At 37.1% G+C, this 18,716-nt stretch overlaps 1 protein-coding gene across 5 annotated transcripts in view; it reads left to right on the top strand.

Annotated features, from left to right (window-relative positions):
• GPD2 (glycerol-3-phosphate dehydrogenase 2) overlaps window positions 1-18,716 on the top strand; it is a 218,741-nt gene that overhangs the window by 142,705 nt on the left and 57,320 nt on the right. For all 5 annotated transcript variants that reach the window (XM_077767753.1, XM_077767755.1, XM_077767754.1 and 2 more), the window contains 3 exons: window positions 6,516-6,640; window positions 7,941-8,038; window positions 9,061-9,224. In XM_077767753.1, coding sequence (XP_077623879.1) covers window positions 6,516-6,640; window positions 7,941-8,038; window positions 9,061-9,224 — 387 coding nt within the window. The remainder of the gene's footprint in view (window positions 1-6,515; window positions 6,641-7,940; window positions 8,039-9,060; window positions 9,225-18,716) is intronic.

Genomic DNA, 18,716 nt, shown 5'->3' with positions numbered 1-18,716 from the left:
AAATTGTTTGGATATTTCTCCTCTCTTTGAACATTGGCTGTGTTTACATTAAAAAAGTAAAAGGAAGAAGCAACAAGGCAACTCCAATATTCCCTCATAACTGTATTACTCTGATTAATGGTATGGCTGAATTCATTTTTGTGCCTTTATAATCTGTGTATACTTAAGGAACACATATATCTTCTCCATTAATAGTTTATCATTTCCTAATATAAAAATAGCAATAGGTATTAAATAATCTATCCAATATTCTATGATTCTGTAAAATGCTAACATTCATTGTTAGAAAAAGCATAGGATTCAGAGTATGAGGATTAACAAGTCACAATTACTTTGCAGCTGTGTTATTTTTTTTGGAAATTGATCCTTCATATAAAATGTTCAGACTTTGGGTTAGTCCCTTGTCTTATCAGTGGCATTGGCTTTCTGCAATCCAAAAGTAAGTGCCTAAACCTTTTCTAAAGAAAGATAAACTTCCCTTTCCTTAAGTGACATCATTTTTCCTTCATGGGCCATGTGGCTTTAATACACGTGTACCGATGTCTAAATTTTTTGATTGGTGTATTGTGTTGGTGCCTCTGCAATGTAATTCACAGGGATTAATCTCTCCTTTCTGTTGAAAAATATCTAAATAAAGCCATATCTGAAAATTTATTCTAATGAAATAATTAAAAATGCAGAGTTTAAGTGAAAATATGTTGCAGTACTATCTCTGATAGTATAGGTATGAAATAACCCAAATGTTCAAAAACTAGGGAATTGAATATAAATCATTATAAATATTTAATGTAATACTATTCATACATTAAAAATGAAATTGTAGAAAAATATATATTGACATGGAGAGATGTTTACAATAAATACCATTAAATGAAAAAAATGGAATATGTCCTATTTTTATAAAAATGTACATATGTGATTATATACATGCATAGAAAATGTGAACGTTTAAATGTTCACAAATGTCAACTGTGGTTATCTCTAAGCCGTGCGATTACAGGAGAGTTTTCATTTTGTTCTCTTTACTTCTCTGCATTTATTATACTGAGCATGTTTTCATGCATAATAAGATAATCAGTAAAAGGTATTAAAATATACTTCTGTTGTGTATCATGTTATGAAAGTTAAATGTCGTAACCATTCTTCCCCTTAGAAGGTAATTACTCCTCTGTTCATCCAACTGGCTTGAGCCACAAATTGGTTTAGTTAGAAGTGGTTGGTAGCTAGACATTCTCACTCAGTTCTGGAAAAGACAAAGCTGTCAAGAGCCTTCTTCAGTTCATGTCCCCTGCCCCACATCCCCCATAACTTGAACTTGCTAAAAGATGGGCTGAGGATGACAGAAAGGCAGGTTTCAGTTGCGTTTATTCTTCCATTGTAGCTAATCTTGTTTGTCCATCTAAGATTCTTGGAGTAATTTCACCCCAGATATTAACACTCTACCACTGTCATGAAATCCCTGTGAATACGTACTAAAAGCAATCAATGTTAAAACAACAAAGAAAATAACAGTACCACTCATGAATGTTCTGGCTTATTTCCGCAGTGATAGAGCTCACTGCTGTCCATCACAAGTAACTGCCAAAAAGGAAAGAAAAAGACAGAAACTATTTCTCATAAAACCTTGAACTAGTTCAGTTGAATTACTGTAAATGCACAGACAGGTCAGCCCTCCCTCACACAGGCACGTGGGGAGGTCATTCTTTCTACTCTGAGGAAAGATTTTCTCGAGCTCCTCAAATCCACAACCAGCAGTAGTTGATTGAAGTCTGGATACATTATTTTTGATGTCCTTCAAACTTAACTGTTTTACCTAAGAACACAAAACGTTAGCATTGACTATCACTTAAAAATACTGCCCATTCACTTGAAGAAGCTGCAAAAGTACTTTCTTTTCACTTCCTTGCTATATACAAGTATCAGAAAACTAGCCCTTAAAATTTCAGAGCCATAATTTTTGAGGGGAGGAGTATTTTGGAGTTTTGAGAGGTGCATGGAAAGAAACATATTAGATAACAGAACTGTGCAAGACTCTAAGGCTTTTTAAATTTTCATGATCTTTGCTGTAGTCACTTAATCAGGTAAAATATATTTATAGGAAGCCCTTAAAACTTCTAATAGTGTCTTGACCTTGCATCAGTTTCCTCCTCCCTCATTCCGTGGTTCTTATCCAACAAAAATGAGGAAATACTTAGTGTATAATAGCAGTTGAAAATTTTAAAATATTTTCTTTTTTCCCTCAAAATATCTTGGGGTTTGTATGTGTGTGTGTGTGGTTCTGAAAACTTTTGGTAATACTTTTAGGTTACATGGTGCTCTAATACATCAGTATAGCTATAACTTTGTCGGTTAAGTTTTTATTTTATTTTATTTTATTTTATTTGTTTTTATTTTTATTTTTATTTTTATTTTTTTGCTCTGGAAGGAGCAGTATCATTTCACTCCAGAAATTCTGGTGGGTAGCTTGATGATATGACACTAGAAATAATAGGACAAGCAAAACAGCCTCGTTTGACAGAAAAGCCCGTTTTAACTTTTGTTGGTATTCACTAGGGTTTCTCACATAAATATATGTGAATAACTTTTTTAAAATGTCCAATACTTGCAAAAGCACTTTTGAGGCTTTAAAGTGTTAGCTCTCACTTACATATCCTGAAATATCCTCCTGAGATGGCTTGCTAATTCCTAGAGTAGCTCCCTGCCTCACACTCTGTCAGTTTGGGAAAGAAAAAAAAAATCCATACTGAGGACATAATCGCATAAAATTCTGTCTTCATATCGCTCTCCACTACCGTCTCTGCCTTGTGAGACCGGCCTCTTCATTGCCCTGTTCCTACTATATGACACATATCCCCTAAATGGCCTACCTACGATTTTTCTCCCTCTCCAGCCCGACCCTCCATCCCCACAGAGAGATCTTTCTAGAACATTAATCTGATGTCTCAGCTTAAAACACTTTGGTGGTTTCCCTGACGGATGGAACAATAGCGTTTCTCAAAAGAATATCTGAGAATTTCTGGAAAAATATTTTAAATATTATTCCTTTTTTATAATGATAAGAAAAAAGAACAAAGCAACCAGTGTACTTTTCCTCAAAATGGTTAACTTTTAACTGAGCACAGTGTTCAGGTTCATGCTTCTGTGGCATTGATGCCAAATCTTGTACCTTCTAACAAAGTATTTGCTTCCCAAACGAGTCCATGACTTGACACCATGTTCTCAGAGGCATTTTCCTTTTGCGGAGACTCAGATAATACTTACTTGTGAGAAACAGTGGCCCAGAGGACAGAGTCTAAATCCCCAGTATGGACAAAAGCCCCTTTTACTATCCCTGCCTTTTACTGTTCCTCCCACTGGGTCTCCTTCACGTAGTCCACAGCTCCTGAGTGACAAGCAGCCCCTAAATTAGGGGACCATCTCAAGTATTTGCCTTTTCTTGCTTAGCCATTTTTTTTTCCTTTTTTGCCAGTGCTAATTCCCTCCCCTCTACCCATCTACCATAAACTCAGCTTTTCCTGAAGACCCCTATCCCAGGGATAATTAAAAACTTACACTGCGGCCGCAGCTATTATACCCACAGGGAATTGTGCCATCAATAAACTATCCCAGAATTTAGTAGCTTAAAGCAACATTTGCTATGACACAATTTCAGTGGGTCAGGGATCTGGGTGTGCCTTCACCTGGGTTGTCACCTCTAGCTCTGGGACTCTAATAGGCTGTAGTGCTTCCTACCAACTCATGTAGTTGTTGGCATGATTCAGTTCCTCCCTGGCTGTTGGACCGAGGCCTCAATTTCTTGTGACCTGTTGCCTGGAGGGGCTTCCTTCATCCATGATCTTAAAACATGACAGCTTGCTTCATCCTAGTTAGCAAGAGAGGGGAAGAGAGAGTGTGGACAAGAGAGAGAACAGAAATCACAGTAAATTGTAACCTAATCACAGAAGCAGCATGCCATTTTTGTTGCATTCTCTTCCTTAGAAGCAAAGCACTAGGTCCAAGCCACACTTCAATGTGGGGCATTCCATGCTAGGAAGTGGGGGTTACTAGGGACTGTCTATGATATACTCTCCCACAGTATACAGGATATCTTTGGGGAGGCCCAGGTGGGAACCCATAGCTGGATGGGAAGGCTCCCTCTGTCTTATGTCCCTGTGTGCCATCGTGTGGATATCTTGGTGTCATAACTGGGATTCCAAGGTTAAATGAGAGGGATAGTGTGAAGAATCTGGCTCTTAAATACCACTTGAAAGTCAACTCCCTCATCTAATCTGCAGTTGAAGGAAAAAATGGTCTATTTTAGCGCTGCAAGAAGATCTCTCAGTTGGACTTACTAAGAAAAGGTGAAAAATCTCACTAAGGCAGAGCATTCTTAAGAGATTACAAATGTAATCTTGACTATGTAATTTTTGGTTTGTGTCCTGATTTTAACTTCTAACCCAGAGTAAGATAAGAGTCCTCTGTATTTACAAATCTAGCACCTATAAAACTGCTACACTTTACTTAACCTCTCTCTGGGCTGGGAGCTGCTTAACATCTTGGTCCAGGCCTAATTCATTTCAATTTTTTAAAGTATTTATTTAGGGGCGCCTGGGTGGCTCAGTCATTTAAGCGTCCGACTTCAGCTCAGGTCATGATCTTACGGTTTGTGGGTTCGAGTCCCACATTGGGCTCTGTGCTGACTGCTAGCTCAGAGCCTGGAGCCTGTTTCAGATTCTGTATCTCCCTCTCTCTCTCTTACTCTCCCCTGCTTTCGCTGTCTCTCTCGCTCTCTCTCTCTCTCTCTCAGAAATAAATAAAAAACTTTAAAAATTTTTAAAAAATAAAGTGTTTATTTATTTTGAGAGAGAGGGCAAGCAGGAGCAGAGGCTAGGGGCAGATAGAGGGGGGACACAGAATCCCAAGCAGGCTCCACACTGTTAGCACAGAGCCCAATGTGGGGCTCAAACTCACAAACCATGAGATCATGACCTGAGCCTAAGTCAAGAGTTGGATGCTTAATCTGTTGAGCCACCCAGGCGCCCCCATGCCTAATTCATTTCTAATGCCAGAAATCACCTGGCCCTTAGGTTCTCAATATTCCTTAAAATATATGTACTAACTTGATATATTTTTCTGTTGCCTTTTTTTTTAAATTCAGTAGTGAATTTACTAAGCATATCTGATAGAGTTTCCATAGTAGAGAAGTTGACAGATCTTTGTCTGGCTTAAATGCTTCACAAGGGTGACCTGGGTCTACAATACCTATAATTTCTGTTATTTTGCTAGTTAGTTAGAGCATTAGCAGTTTTGCCCTTGAATCAAAGTTCTCTGCTTTCCCTCCATGGTTTCCAAATATTTTGTCCTTTTGAGCCAAGGGAATTGCCCTGATTTTATGATGACATTTGGGTAAGATATTTAAACTGTTAAAAGTTATAAAAACGACCCTTTGGTATTAAATGTAATAAATGGCTCTGAGTTGAATACATGCACAGATTCTCTTATATGAGCTTTGTGAGCCCACTCTGCTCCGTTACATCTTCTCATTGTACTTGGATTCTGTGACATTCTCTCATGTGCTAAGAGTGTGCCAGGCCATGAGAACTCCTCATGGCTTGGTGCTGATGTCTACTTTGGGTCTTTTGAAGTTTGGGGGTTTCATCTCTACCTGGCATACGGCACCTGTAGTAGTGTTGGTCCTACCCAATCTGGAAGAAGCAGGGGTGTCTCTGTAAGAAAAGAAAAGAAAACAAAAGCTAGTTTCATCCCTAAGAGATTTATCACAACCCTCAACAAAAGGGGCAGAGGCATGACTTCTAGAACCTACCCTATCTCTGCTCAGCCTCACCTTTACCAAGAATATTGTCTTGTCTTTACTCGTGGATACTCTGCACTGGGCTTATTTGTCCTGGCTTGTATTTTTCTTTGCAATTCCATCATACTGTGCTTGCGAGTCTTAGACTATAAATCTCTCAATGCCAGAGGCTATTCTCTTCCCTCTTCTTCTCTTTTGATGCCTTTGGTCTCTTTTCCCATTTTATGCCCACTCTAACAGCACTCCAGAAATAGTAGCCAACACATAAGAGGTCTGGTCTAGACTTATGCGTGATGTGTTAGAGCAGACTGGAGATGAGGGGCTGGAACATGTGAAAGGCTTGGGGCGAGGCATGAACGTGAGTTCCTCAAGGCTTCGAAACAACACCACCTTAACTCTATGTGGGTCAGGATGGGTGCCGGGCTCTCCTCCGACCCCCTCAGTGCCCCAGAGTACGTTACCACCATCAGATTGTATCGTCATATTTTCTAGTTGTGATTCCTTCACAATTTAATATGCTTCTAGTTCTGATTTGACTTTTCCCCCAGGACAAGGCTAAAATCTCTTCATTATAATATAGACAGTGTACTGCACTTTGAATACAAATTTATCCATGTTCAGAGTAATTTTTCTTGTGATTGTCTCTACCCTGGAGAAGTGCCTTTAATGAATTACATACAAATTGTGTAATTTAAGAAGTTAATTTGGTTTTCTGGTTACACAGGACTAAAAACAGCCCTTGTAGAAAGAGATGATTTCTCATCAGGGACCAGCAGCAGAAGCACTAAATTGATCCATGGTGGTGTGAGATACCTTCAGAAGGCTATCATGAAGTTGGATATTGAGCAGGTAATTGTGTATGTTGGTTGTTAAACAAAAAATTGCGACTATGCTTTTTTCTACCCAATTAAATCAGGGTGTTTTTTTTTTATGACTTTTAACATTTCTTCCTGTTGGCACTACCTATTTAGTGTGTATTCTGCTGGAGTATCTTTCAGGAGAGGTGTGTCATTTCTTTCCTGTAGCATCATGTTTATGAGTGATCAGGGACTTTTTCTTACACAGGCATGTCAAAGTAGCAGATTTACAAAATTACTTTTGGATATGTTGCCTTTTAACAATTGTGATTGTTTCTTTGTTCTTTCATTTGTTTGTTTTGCAAGTGGCTACCAAATTGCTACTTTCTGGGTAGTTTAGGGGGGTAGTGTTGTAATACAAAAGTGTTCAATTGATCCACTTAACTGTAATTGCAATCATAGGCTCATATTGTCACTGACATATTCTTAAGGAGAAGATGATCTGAGTCATGCTTTTCTTATGTCACACTTTATTGTGTCCAGTCTGCCACCATTTGAAAACTGCCAAGGCAGCGTGGAAGATGACATTTCCCAGAGGGGTAAAAAAAAAAAAAAAAAAGTCAGCTGAACTCCCTATCTGCTTCTGGTACATGAAAAACACAGCAGTGCTAACTTGACATTGTCAGTTTCTAATGTGTTCTCTTTCCTTAAGTGTCTCTTCGGCATCATGATGGATGCAAAGAAAAGAGCATAAGACTTAGAATCCAATGACTTGTGATGTGTTCCAGATTATTTATTCCATTTCTATGAGCCTCGGTTTTCTCATTTTTAAGTTAGTGTTATAATAATAATACTGCTAGCTCTTCAGAGACATATAACGAGGATGAAAGGAGTAAAGACAAACGCTTTTCTGTAATCTCTGAAATACGGTGCAACTCCTAAGTATCATCTCTGCTTGTGTTAGTGGAGGCAGGAAGGGGACATTTAGCATGAATCTGAACAATCTGTTATTTCTTACATGGGGAAACATTATAGAGGACCGAGAAGGCGGACAATACAGAGAATGCAAGATAAATTGTTACAATAATCTTGTAACTCAAGTCAGGAAAATATCTTACACCTGGGAACTCTGACAGCATGTTTTTCTCCTATGCAAATACAGTTAAGGTTTCTAAAAAATCTTTCAGGTTGACAGCATGATGTATTATTAGAACTTTGATTAGGAGGGAGCGATCCTCACTCAGAGGTAGAGAGGTTTCTGTGTATCAATCAGTTGGCAGGGTGTCTATTTGCCATTTGAAAATATTATGATCTGTTACTGCCAAACTAATTTTCTCTGTTTTGCTTTTCAGTATAGGATGGTAAAAGAAGCCCTTCACGAGCGTGCCAACCTACTAGAAATTGCTCCCCATTTATCAGCTCCATTGCCTATAATGCTGCCTGTTTACAAGTAAGCCTTTTGATATCATCATCTATATACTATTTGCTTAATTGAGGTCAATAGAAGAACACAGTTTTAATGGGAAAAGTTCCTCGGTGTGTATTTCTTAATGTACTTTTAATTGGTCCTAATCTTTAATCCTTTTCAAACATTTGCCTTTGTTGTGTTTAAAAGTGTGGCTTTTCCTAAATTACCCTTTTCTGACCCAACTCTAAGGGCTAGATCTTGAAGGCCAAGGAGGTTGTACTGTATATTTACAATTAGTAGTATTTCTTCTCTCAGTTTACTGACAGTCTATAGAAGAGCAACTGCGTTTGCACTGGGGAACAGAAAAGGGTTATTTGCATGCTAAAATGCATAGCTGAAAAGTATCTTCTTGTGAAATCTGAACCTAATATGTACCAACCCCAAGCTTAAACCATTTTGACTCATTTTAAACTTCCAAGTTAGCCAAAACCGAAGTTTGATTTAGAGTTGTCAGATTGTATGCTATAAAACCCAGTTTTCCTGATTTTGTTAGAGCTGGAATACAGGGAATATGAGACAGTGGATTAGTAACTGCTGGTCACATGAGGGTTGTGGGTGCCTAGAAACAGATTTTATCATTTTCATCCGTATTATAGATTGCTCAGGACCTCTCAAGCCAGCGATTCTCTCCCCTGGGTGCACATTAGAGTCACCCAGACACCCCACCCTCGTGTCTAGACACATGAGGCCCAGGTATCTGTATGTATGTTTATGTTTATGACAATTCTTTGAGAATCTCTAGGGAGAATTCTCATCTGCAGCCTGGCTGAGAAGCACTGCCTTAGAGATGATTCATTTAGAGTCTCACTGATTCATTTACTTATATAATTCAGCTCGGTTGGTGTCAAAAACAGTTCTGTAGTCCCTCCTGTTTCTTTTGCAGTAAGTACACCTCTAAATATACTTTGCTTTTCATAAATGAAAAGTATATTATAACTTACTGTGACATTCTAGAATGTTCTACCCTGTGTCTTAAGAATCCTTTCCCCCTATTTATGCCGTAGGTGGTGGCAGCTACCTTACTACTGGGTAGGAATCAAGCTATATGATCTGGTTGCAGGGAGCAATTGCCTGAAAAGCAGTTACGTCCTCAGCAAATCGAGAGCCCTTGAACATTTCCCAATGCTCCAGAAGGACAAACTGGTAGGAGCAATCGTCTATTATGATGGTATGTGATTTTTCTCTTTACAAAATTCCTTTCTCTTACTCATGACCCTTACACTATGTTCTTAATGAGATAGTTTTGCATTCTTACTTTTAATGCTGGTCTTCTACAACATACAAACACATATGCGTGTGTGTGCACACGCACATACACACACTCACCATTTTGTCTAACATTAGTTGAAAAACTACTCGTGGTGTTTTGATTTTAATATATTCATTTTTGCATATTCTTTTTCTTCTTTGATTTCTACTTTGCCTCATGGTTGGTTTGGTTCATTTTCCATAATTATGAATTTGGACCCCACCCTCATGCCATTTAATTTGTTCCACGTTTGCCAGTGAATACTTGTCTTATGAATATATTATAATGTTGAAAGCAGCTGAATATCTGTTAGGTTTTCTAGATGAAACCTCTATTTTCAAGGGGTTATAAACCTAGGGAAAAAAATGCCCTCTGGGCTGAAATTGACATGTTTGTGTTTTGTACAGGACACAATTCCTGAACATATAATTTATGTGATGAAGGTAGATGAACATTGCATTTGTTAAATCAGAGCCTCAGTTTTTATTGCTTATTTTTTTGTTATTGTTGTTAAATGTTTCCTAACAGCAACATTATCTAATATCCATTTGCCATGTGCTCCGTGGTCATTCTTTGTGTGTGTGGGTGGCTATGGGTGTGTGTGAACAATATCATTTTATATGCTTTTATTTGAAGGAACTAACCACTTCATGTGTCTCCAGAGGCACCACAATGCAACACAAAACAAAACAGGAAAAGCCGTTTGTGAAATTGTACTGTAGTTTTAAAGGGTGTATGGCATGGCAAAATAGTCCAGGGATGGAGGTCCATTAATAAAATGAATAGCTGGACGCAGATAATCGTACATGTTCAAAAAGTCTTGGAAATTTTGTGACAAAAAGGACAGCTTGGGCTCTACAGCTCAGTGTTTTGTGTTTTTTTTTTTAACCCTATTATGTGATCTTTTGTATTTCATCTTACATATCTAAACTCTTAGCGTGAGGAAATGTTTGTTGTTGTTGTTGTTGTTTTCTGTTCTTTTGTTTTCAGGAGACTTTGATATTTATACTTTATGTTACAGGATATCTTCAAGGCTACCCCCGCTCTTTTTTCTTCTTCTCAGTGTTAGATTTCTGAATCAATTTAGCTGTCTGTCATGGTTCATGTGTGAATGCAGAATGTATATGCGCAGAGGGGGCAACAGGGACAAACTCGAGAAAACGTCCTGGGAGCATCAATATTAGAAAAATGTTAAGGGCCTTAGACAAACATTAAAAGCTAGAGAATTCACAATTTACAGTGCCTTCCAGCATCTAAGCACCGCAGGGGGGGCACTTAACTACTTTTTTGATGCCCTTGTTGAGCCTACATGTTAAAGGACAACCTTAACTGTGAATTTGCTTTCTCTGCATCAGACCCTTAATGCTAATCCATTGTAGTTTAGCGGGCGATTATATTAAAGAGGTTTTTGGTTCAGGAGGAGTAAGAAGGCATTCTGCAAATGGCAGTCTGCCCACCCTGACAGGGAAGTGTTTGTGCCCTCTGCCTCTTATTACTCATCCCTCCTGCACAAACCCTCTCAAATACTTGGTCATTTTCTTTACCATGTGATGAACCAAACACTAACTGGTTTTATTTTTTAGCCTGTGCATATCTGAATCTCCTTGAGAGGACTTTGAGTCTGAATGGATGTCATATCTGAATTTGTGGCATCCCGTTTTTTTGTTGGTTTGATATTGTTGTGATTTACAGATTCTTATTGATTCCACATAAAGAAACCGAGGGAAATCTATGTCACATGTGCAAGAAGAAACATTATCCAATTAGAAGCAAGAGGAAGAAGACTTTCTTTAACCTAAAATTGACTTTTAGGGTGCCTGGGTAGCTCAGTCGGTTAAGCGTCTGACTCTTGATTTCTGCTCAGGTCACGATCTCATGGTTTGTGAGATTGGACCCGTGTGTCAGGCTCTGAGCTCACAGCACAGAGCCTTCCTGGGATTCTCTCTGTCCGTCTCTCTGTCCCTCTCTTGTGCTTTCTCTCACTCTCCCAAAATAAATAAACAAAACAAAATAAAATGAAATAAAGTAAAATAAAATAAAATCGGCTTTCATGCCTTGTTTACAGGTTGCAATATTATGAGTTCAGCAAGGATTATTGAGAAATATAAAAATTATTTACAATAATTTCAAATTGGCAGTTGAAAGTTGACTGTAAAAATCTCAAATCCTGAAGGGATAACATAATTATATTTTAGTCATTTGAAATTTTTTAAATTTATATTTATATTTATATCCTTGTTCTGAAATAATACAGGTCCAACTATGTCACACTTGAGGTGAGGCAAAATCGGAGTGTGCAACAAAGTATAGTTTTATGGTCTCACAACTGAATTCAGTGACAGGGCAACTCATGTTTTACCTCATGGTGTGATGAGCAAATTAAACATAGATGAGGAAGTGAGGTAGTAAGGGCATTACATGAAGTAAATATGTGCTTAGAGAAAGGAAGAAATGCCTTACCCCTTGACCAAAAAATAACAGTATCATTTTGTCACCAAAGTATTTCAGAAAGGAAAAGGTACCTGAACATTTATTATTGCAAATGAGGTCTATACGTTGTCATTTATAAGGTAAAGCCTTCTTAATGAGGGAAAAAAAAAAAATCTTCTTTATAGCTGACCATTCTGAGAATGTAGTAAGTTACCCAAATAGTGTTAAAATGAATTTGGGTTGCCTGAAGTAACTTTTTTTTTTACCTAAAAATAATTTATTGCTGTGAAATTCACATAACAAAATTAGCCACTTTAAAGTGAGCAGAAGTAACAATTTTTATAACTCCCAACATGGGAGAATCTTGATTATGAAAAAGCCACAAAAGTAAATAACACTGAACTTCGTCAGAAGTTTGGCTGATGAAAAACTCTTATTAGTAATTTATTATATAGTTACTTCAGCACCACTGAAAAGTGAAATAGAATAATACAGAAACAGAGTAAGACTAGTAAACATTGCCATTACCTTAGACCAGTTGCTGAGCCAGGCTTTCAAGTTCCTTCAATGCTGAGATGTTAGGGCTTTGAGGTGTTCACTCTGATGTATAAAATGTACAAAGATCAACATATTTTTTCTTAATTATTTATGAGACTAGTTCATCCTAAATAAATAGTGATGCCCATTGCATTTGATTAAAGCAAAATGTATTCCTCCACAAAAGTCAATACGGGTAATAAAATAAATTCCACATACTTTTGAATGTAGTAATTATAGTGGTGATTATGTGCTTGGCATAGGTATGATCTGTTCCCATATTTTGTTGTTAAGTGCTGAAAAACAAACTCACCCATATGGAGGAATAACTACCATTTTTTTCAGTGCAAAGTAAATGTCAAATTTCTCAGTAAAATTCATGTGAAATGAAAGTTGGGATTGGAAGTGACAGATCAGGTTATATTTTCTTCTTATATTCTGTTAGAGAAAACACACAAGTCAACTCACTGGTTTTCTGACTGAGACATAATCCTGGTGTTTCCTACCTGTTTCTTGCCTTCTGCTACCAGAGAGCCATCGGCTGCACGCTGGCTGCGGCCATTACCCCTAGTAAGGGCGTACCAGGCAGCATGGTGGCTGGTCCAAGTCTCCTAAGTCAGCCAGAAGTATTTAAGGCATGACAGTCTTGGGCCACTCTGCATGCTGTAAGATAGGAATCAGCGCTGGAAGGGGTGTGGGTTTCCTCAAGAACTTCCGTTGTCTTCCTCGTCAACTGTACTTAAGTCTTTCTGTTCCCAGAGTATGATATTTGCTGCCATTCTAGTTGGACTCCAGTTATCCAATCCAGTGCACAGAACATGAGATATAATTAAAAATCATTAAATATTTAAAACCATTAAATACAGCCATTAGGCTTCTATAAGATGAAACTGGAGAACAAAATTACGGCTTTAAATTCTTCCTTGTGAGCATCAAGGCACCGACAGAGAGAGATGTCTGTTATTTCGTACCCAATGATGCCCTTAAGTATTCCTTATGCACATATGAAAATAGCAACCTACAGGAAATTACATTAGCTCTCCTAATGTAAATAAAAGTTGGTTATATCCATGTTTCAAAGGGGGAATTAAAGCCCAGGTTTCACTAGAATATTCATTTTTATTCCAGCCTAAAACTCAACAGCATACAAATAGATGAATTCAGCTGGTGAGAGAGCAAAGCCAATTTAATCTCTGGCTCCCCTGAGGTAAATGTAGTTCACGGTCCTGCCCCCACCCCAACCTCAGCTATAATCCCTGGCTCCTGGAGGTAAAAATGCACTGAAGTGAGGAAAATTCTGCAGCAGGATATAATGATCCAAAATGACAGGGACAATAATGACAATGAATTTCATGTCTCCCAGTCATGAGCTGGAGATGCTTGACTAGGCTGACTTCTACAATTAAATTGTTACAGGTACGGCAGGAGATGCAGTTAGCTGTGTGCTTTGGGGAACGATGCCTCTGGCAAAAGACATATTGTGGAATCCAGACTCTTTTGTTAGGAACAAACTATTACTCTGCTAGGCAGGCACCCACTGTTGTATGTTGGAATAAATGAAATCCTGGGTTAAAGACAAGTCTTTTAAGGTGTTGATTTTATCTATTTGGAAACCTAAAAAAAAAAAATCAATTATCCAATAACACAAAGATGATTTTTTTGTTTTTGTTTTTCCTTTGAGCCCCTGGAACAGAAGGCAAACCTAAAGATGATGCCTTTAATCTTCATTTACACTATTGGCAAATACAGTTGTTGAACTAATTGGGTGTTACCAACTTTCAAATGACAAACACATTAATTTCTTCAGAGTAATAGAAATAGGTTGAATAAATAACCAAATGATGGGATTTACAAACAAAATAGAGTGCTGTTATGTGAGTTGGGGATGTGTGCTCCTTAATATAATCCTTGTAGGGTTGCTACGATGACCTCTAAATTTGACAATGTGAGCCTTCTGGGGTGCACAAGACCACTCACTGAGTGTAGAAGAACATATTAGAACATCTGCTTGGATATTTTATTACCAAATCCCTTATAAATGTCTGTTTTTACATATGGTCCAAATATCTATAATATGTAAGTACAAGTACTTCTATATATAAGTAAATAGTGCAGGTATTTATCAATAAATTACTTATTGGGGTTATATGCTGACACTTACTTTGGGGATACTAGACTTAATTTTTCTTTTTTTGAACCACTGGATTAGTAATTTGTCATCATTTTAAGTCCTTGATAACTGACTAATTTGAATGTTTTCAAGATAGATGTATTCAGCTAGAGGAAAAATTCCCCTGGAAGAGGAAACATCACCAAATCCATTTCTTTATTTCTCAAGGTCCAATTTCTGTGAACTTTGATTGAGGGCTCTAAAAACCTATGGACAAACAGGGAGTATTCTCTTGGGAACCTCACCATTATCAAAATTTGGCATGATATATTAAAACTTGTTTATTGCTTTTATTTTTATTTCCATCTTAAAAAATATAATAAATTTATTTTAAAATGTAAAGTAGTTGTATTTGCCAATGATTCTCAAGGCTCCTAACCTCTTTTAATAATTATTATTATACACACTGAGGTATAAAATTATGTAAATATTGGTGCATATAAAAGAATACAGTTAACATATATACATATGTGTATACATATATACATAATATACATAAGTATATATGTTAACTGTATACTATATACACACACCCTGGAATAATCCACAAGTGACCTTAAAACCAATAATACTGCCAATTGATTGAGGCCATTTGCTACTTAAAATTCTGAATACTCCCCATTTCATCCTCCTGGCTCTTTTCTAGAAATTACTGTTATTATGAATTTTATTATTGGAGGGTTTTTTTTTAATCTTCTGTCATTTTTTTTATCTAAATGTATTTGAAAATAATCTATTAGTTTTACTTTTAAACTTTGTAAAAGTATAAGATGATGTGTTTTGTAAGTTGATATAAACACTTTGGAAAACAAATACTTCTAATAAAGTTAAGCACTCACATACCTTGTGATCCAGTAATTCTGTTACTAAACGTGTGCCCCAGAGAAACTTGGACACATGTCCACAGGGAGATACGTACAGAAAAGTTCATTGCAGCCCAAGGTGTAATTTCAAAAAGGGAAATAATTCAAATATCCTTCAAGAAACCAATGAATAAATAGCCTGTGTTTTCACGTAATGGAGTAAACCAGCATTGGAAGTGAATGAACTCCACTGAACTGAACAACATGGATGAGTCTTAGAAAACTGATGTCCAAAAAGGCACAATAATTCGTCTCACAAACATAAACATCATGTTCATACTTGAAAACTGCTTTCCAAAGTGTCATAGTATAGTTGAAACACACAGCACTATGGAAGTACATGCCTTAGGTTTACAAACTTTATTGAGCTTCGAATCTCACCTTACACATCTATGAATTTAGGCTTATAATACCTCACTTACTGTGTGTTTTGAGATCTAAATGAATTAATAAATATAAGTTTATAAGTATAAAACATTATTTAAATATTGTTTTATTTGGGTCAATTTTATGGATATTCTACAAGATCCATATTCTACAATATTCATAAACTTCACCAAATTTCTCCTTTTCATGTCATAAAGTGAAGCATCAATTCTACCAATGTCTTTTTATACATATAAATTTGTAGATTCTTCCAGAAAAAAAAGATTGCAAAACATTCTTAGGAGAAAGGAAAATTTTATGCAAATAGAGATGCTCCAGGTAAGTATATAACCTTTGAAATTTAAGGGTTGAAAAGCACAACGTTTTAGAAGAACCTACTCTAAAATTATCCACCTCTTACACATTGATCTAAAACATATTTAATATTTCTTCTTGTGCATATGTAGTTTAGACTTATAGGTTAAATAATTTTTATTTTGATTTCCTGCTGCCATCTTTTCCATTGTACTTCTCCTCTTGTTATCTGTGAGTTAGATAAACGGAACTGGCATCATTGCTCATATAGCAGGCATATTTTTTCCCCCTGAATTCTGCCTTTTTGCTATTCAGTATATCTGGATACCAACCCATGCTAAATGAAGTTTGACATGTACCCCTAAGAAACAAAAGTTACAAATTGTGGCTTCAAAGGAAACCTTGAATAAATAGGACACATTTGTGTCCACCCAGGCTAACATCTAACATATGCTTTAGCTTGATGATAAGAGCAAAATAGCCCCTAGGAAAGTTTGCAATTGTTTATTGCTCACTTGACCAGCATGTATTAAATACCAAGCTTTCATACCCTTATAATTAGTTTTTAAGAAAATCAAAAGCTACCAAAGTAGATTGAATCAGGTGTAGCAGACTGAGACAGTAATCGTCCCTTTTCTACTCTGTATATGCAAGCTTAAAAATAGTGCTAAAATGTACAATAATAGGCTATGTATGCTTATAACTTGTTTGAGCAAATAGTTTTGGTTGGTTCCTGGTAAGCTCCATGCCCCACACTCTGTTGCTCAACGGACCCTTTGTCTTTTAAATTGAAAGTATTGTTGACACACAATGTTACGTTAGTTTCAAGTGTATTTCAGTAGACTTTTTTTTTTTTAAAGATGTAGGCTCAAAGGCAAAAGCTACTGTATCAAAATCTCCATGCCTTCTTCCTCCCAGTTTACTCATTCACTCCCCGCCCCCTTCCCAAATTATAAGGCTTCTACTATCTTCCAGACATGCATGGCATTAGGGCCAAATGCATTAAAGATAAGAGTTCTACAATTTCAGGTTTTGAGAGAGCTTACTACCTAGATGCCAAATAATTGTGGCAAATGCATGGTTCCTACGGCCAACAGTGTTTTACATTTGTGTAGCAGAGTATGGTTTTCAAAACATTTTTTTTTCTCATAAATGATCTTCATTGATCCAGCTCAGTATGTATGCTGGAATGGGATATTATGGTCCCTGTTTTATGGGGGAAGGGGAATCATTGATAAATATCTAGATCAGTATTTTAAATATGTGAGGATGTGAAAGTTTGTTTGGTTTTGTTTATATGTTTGGAAGAAACAGAACAGAAAAGAAAAAGAACTTTCCAAAATGTAGAGTTATAACATTATGGCTTCTTCCAGCTACCATTAGGTTGTAAGTGTGTCACACACTTTAACAAAAAATATAGCCCAGTAGCTCAAAAAAGCATATACACTTTGATTAAGAGAAAGTTCTAACATATATGGAAATAATAAGAATGATGAAATGAACTTCCAGTTGAACACTTACAAACTCATGGCTAAACTTCATCTCTACTCTTATATACTCTCTCCTGCCCTCCAGAGACTATTAGTCTGTATCCTTGTGTAAAGAAATTATTATTGAAGTATAGTTGATATACAGTGTTACGTTAGTTTCAGGTGTACAACATATTGATTCCACAATTCTGTACGTTGCTCAGTGCTCACCACTGGTAAATGTAGTCACCATCTGTCACATGCAATATAATTATACACATTACTGACTGTATTGCTGTTAAGTATAGCATTTTCACCTCTATGACTTGTTTATAACCCCACGTGTGCACCTCCTAAATCCGTTGTTAAAGACCTTAAAAAAATACAACCACATCTAAAATGTTTTAAATACAATTTCTTAATATCTGATATCCGTTCATGTTCACATGTTCCCTATAGTCTTTTAACCTTAATTGGCGCCTGACTTAAAAATCAACCCATAAAACAAACAAAATCTTAGCTAAGGTTCACATATGCTAATAAAGTAAGTCCTCTTATAACTAATAGGCTTCCCATCCCTTCCTTTGTTTTCTCCTTCATTTAACAGTTCCTCTGTATTTTCTGTACAGGTAGTAGTTAGGCTTGTTTTAATCATCTGTTGCTACATAAGAAACAACACCCAAACTTAGTGGCTTAAGATATCAATAGACCCTCTCACAGTTCTGAGGATGGAGAACTCTGCTGCGTGTTTCCCACTTGGGATCCCTCGTATGGCTGCAGTGAGATGGTCGCTGAGGCAGGAGCACTAAAAGCTTCCTTACTTACATGTCTGGCTCAGGGGCTGAGAAGACTGGTCAGCTGGGAGCTGGCCCAACATCTCTCTCTCACCGTGGCTTTTCCATGTGGCTAGCTTGGACTTTCTCATGGGGGTAGTGACACGTCTTCCGTGGTGGCTGGCTCACCGCAACGAGCGTACCAAGGGACCGAGGCATAAATGCAAGACTCTTCAGACCTAGCGTTGGAAATCACATGGTGTCGCTTCTGCCACATTCTGCTATTAAAGTGAATCACAGGGACAGCCCAGATTTAAGGGATGGGACATTACAAAAGTAAGAAAAATAGCAGCATAATTTATTGGGGAGAGGAGGGACATCTTTGGTGACTAGCTACCAAAAGGCTGGATCAAATTGTTTTGTCAAAAATACCTTATAAGCAGTGGTGTGAATTCCCATTACAGGTCATCCTGGTGCATTGTTGTTGT

The sequence above is a fragment of the Crocuta crocuta genome, unplaced genomic scaffold, assembly GCF_008692635.1.
Source record: "Crocuta crocuta isolate KB4526 unplaced genomic scaffold, BGI_CrCroc_1.0 scaffold154, whole genome shotgun sequence".
Classification (NCBI taxonomy): Eukaryota; Metazoa; Chordata; class Mammalia; order Carnivora; family Hyaenidae; genus Crocuta; species Crocuta crocuta.
Note: the sequence above shows the minus strand (reverse complement) of the source record. Positions and strands in the feature narration are given on the sequence as shown.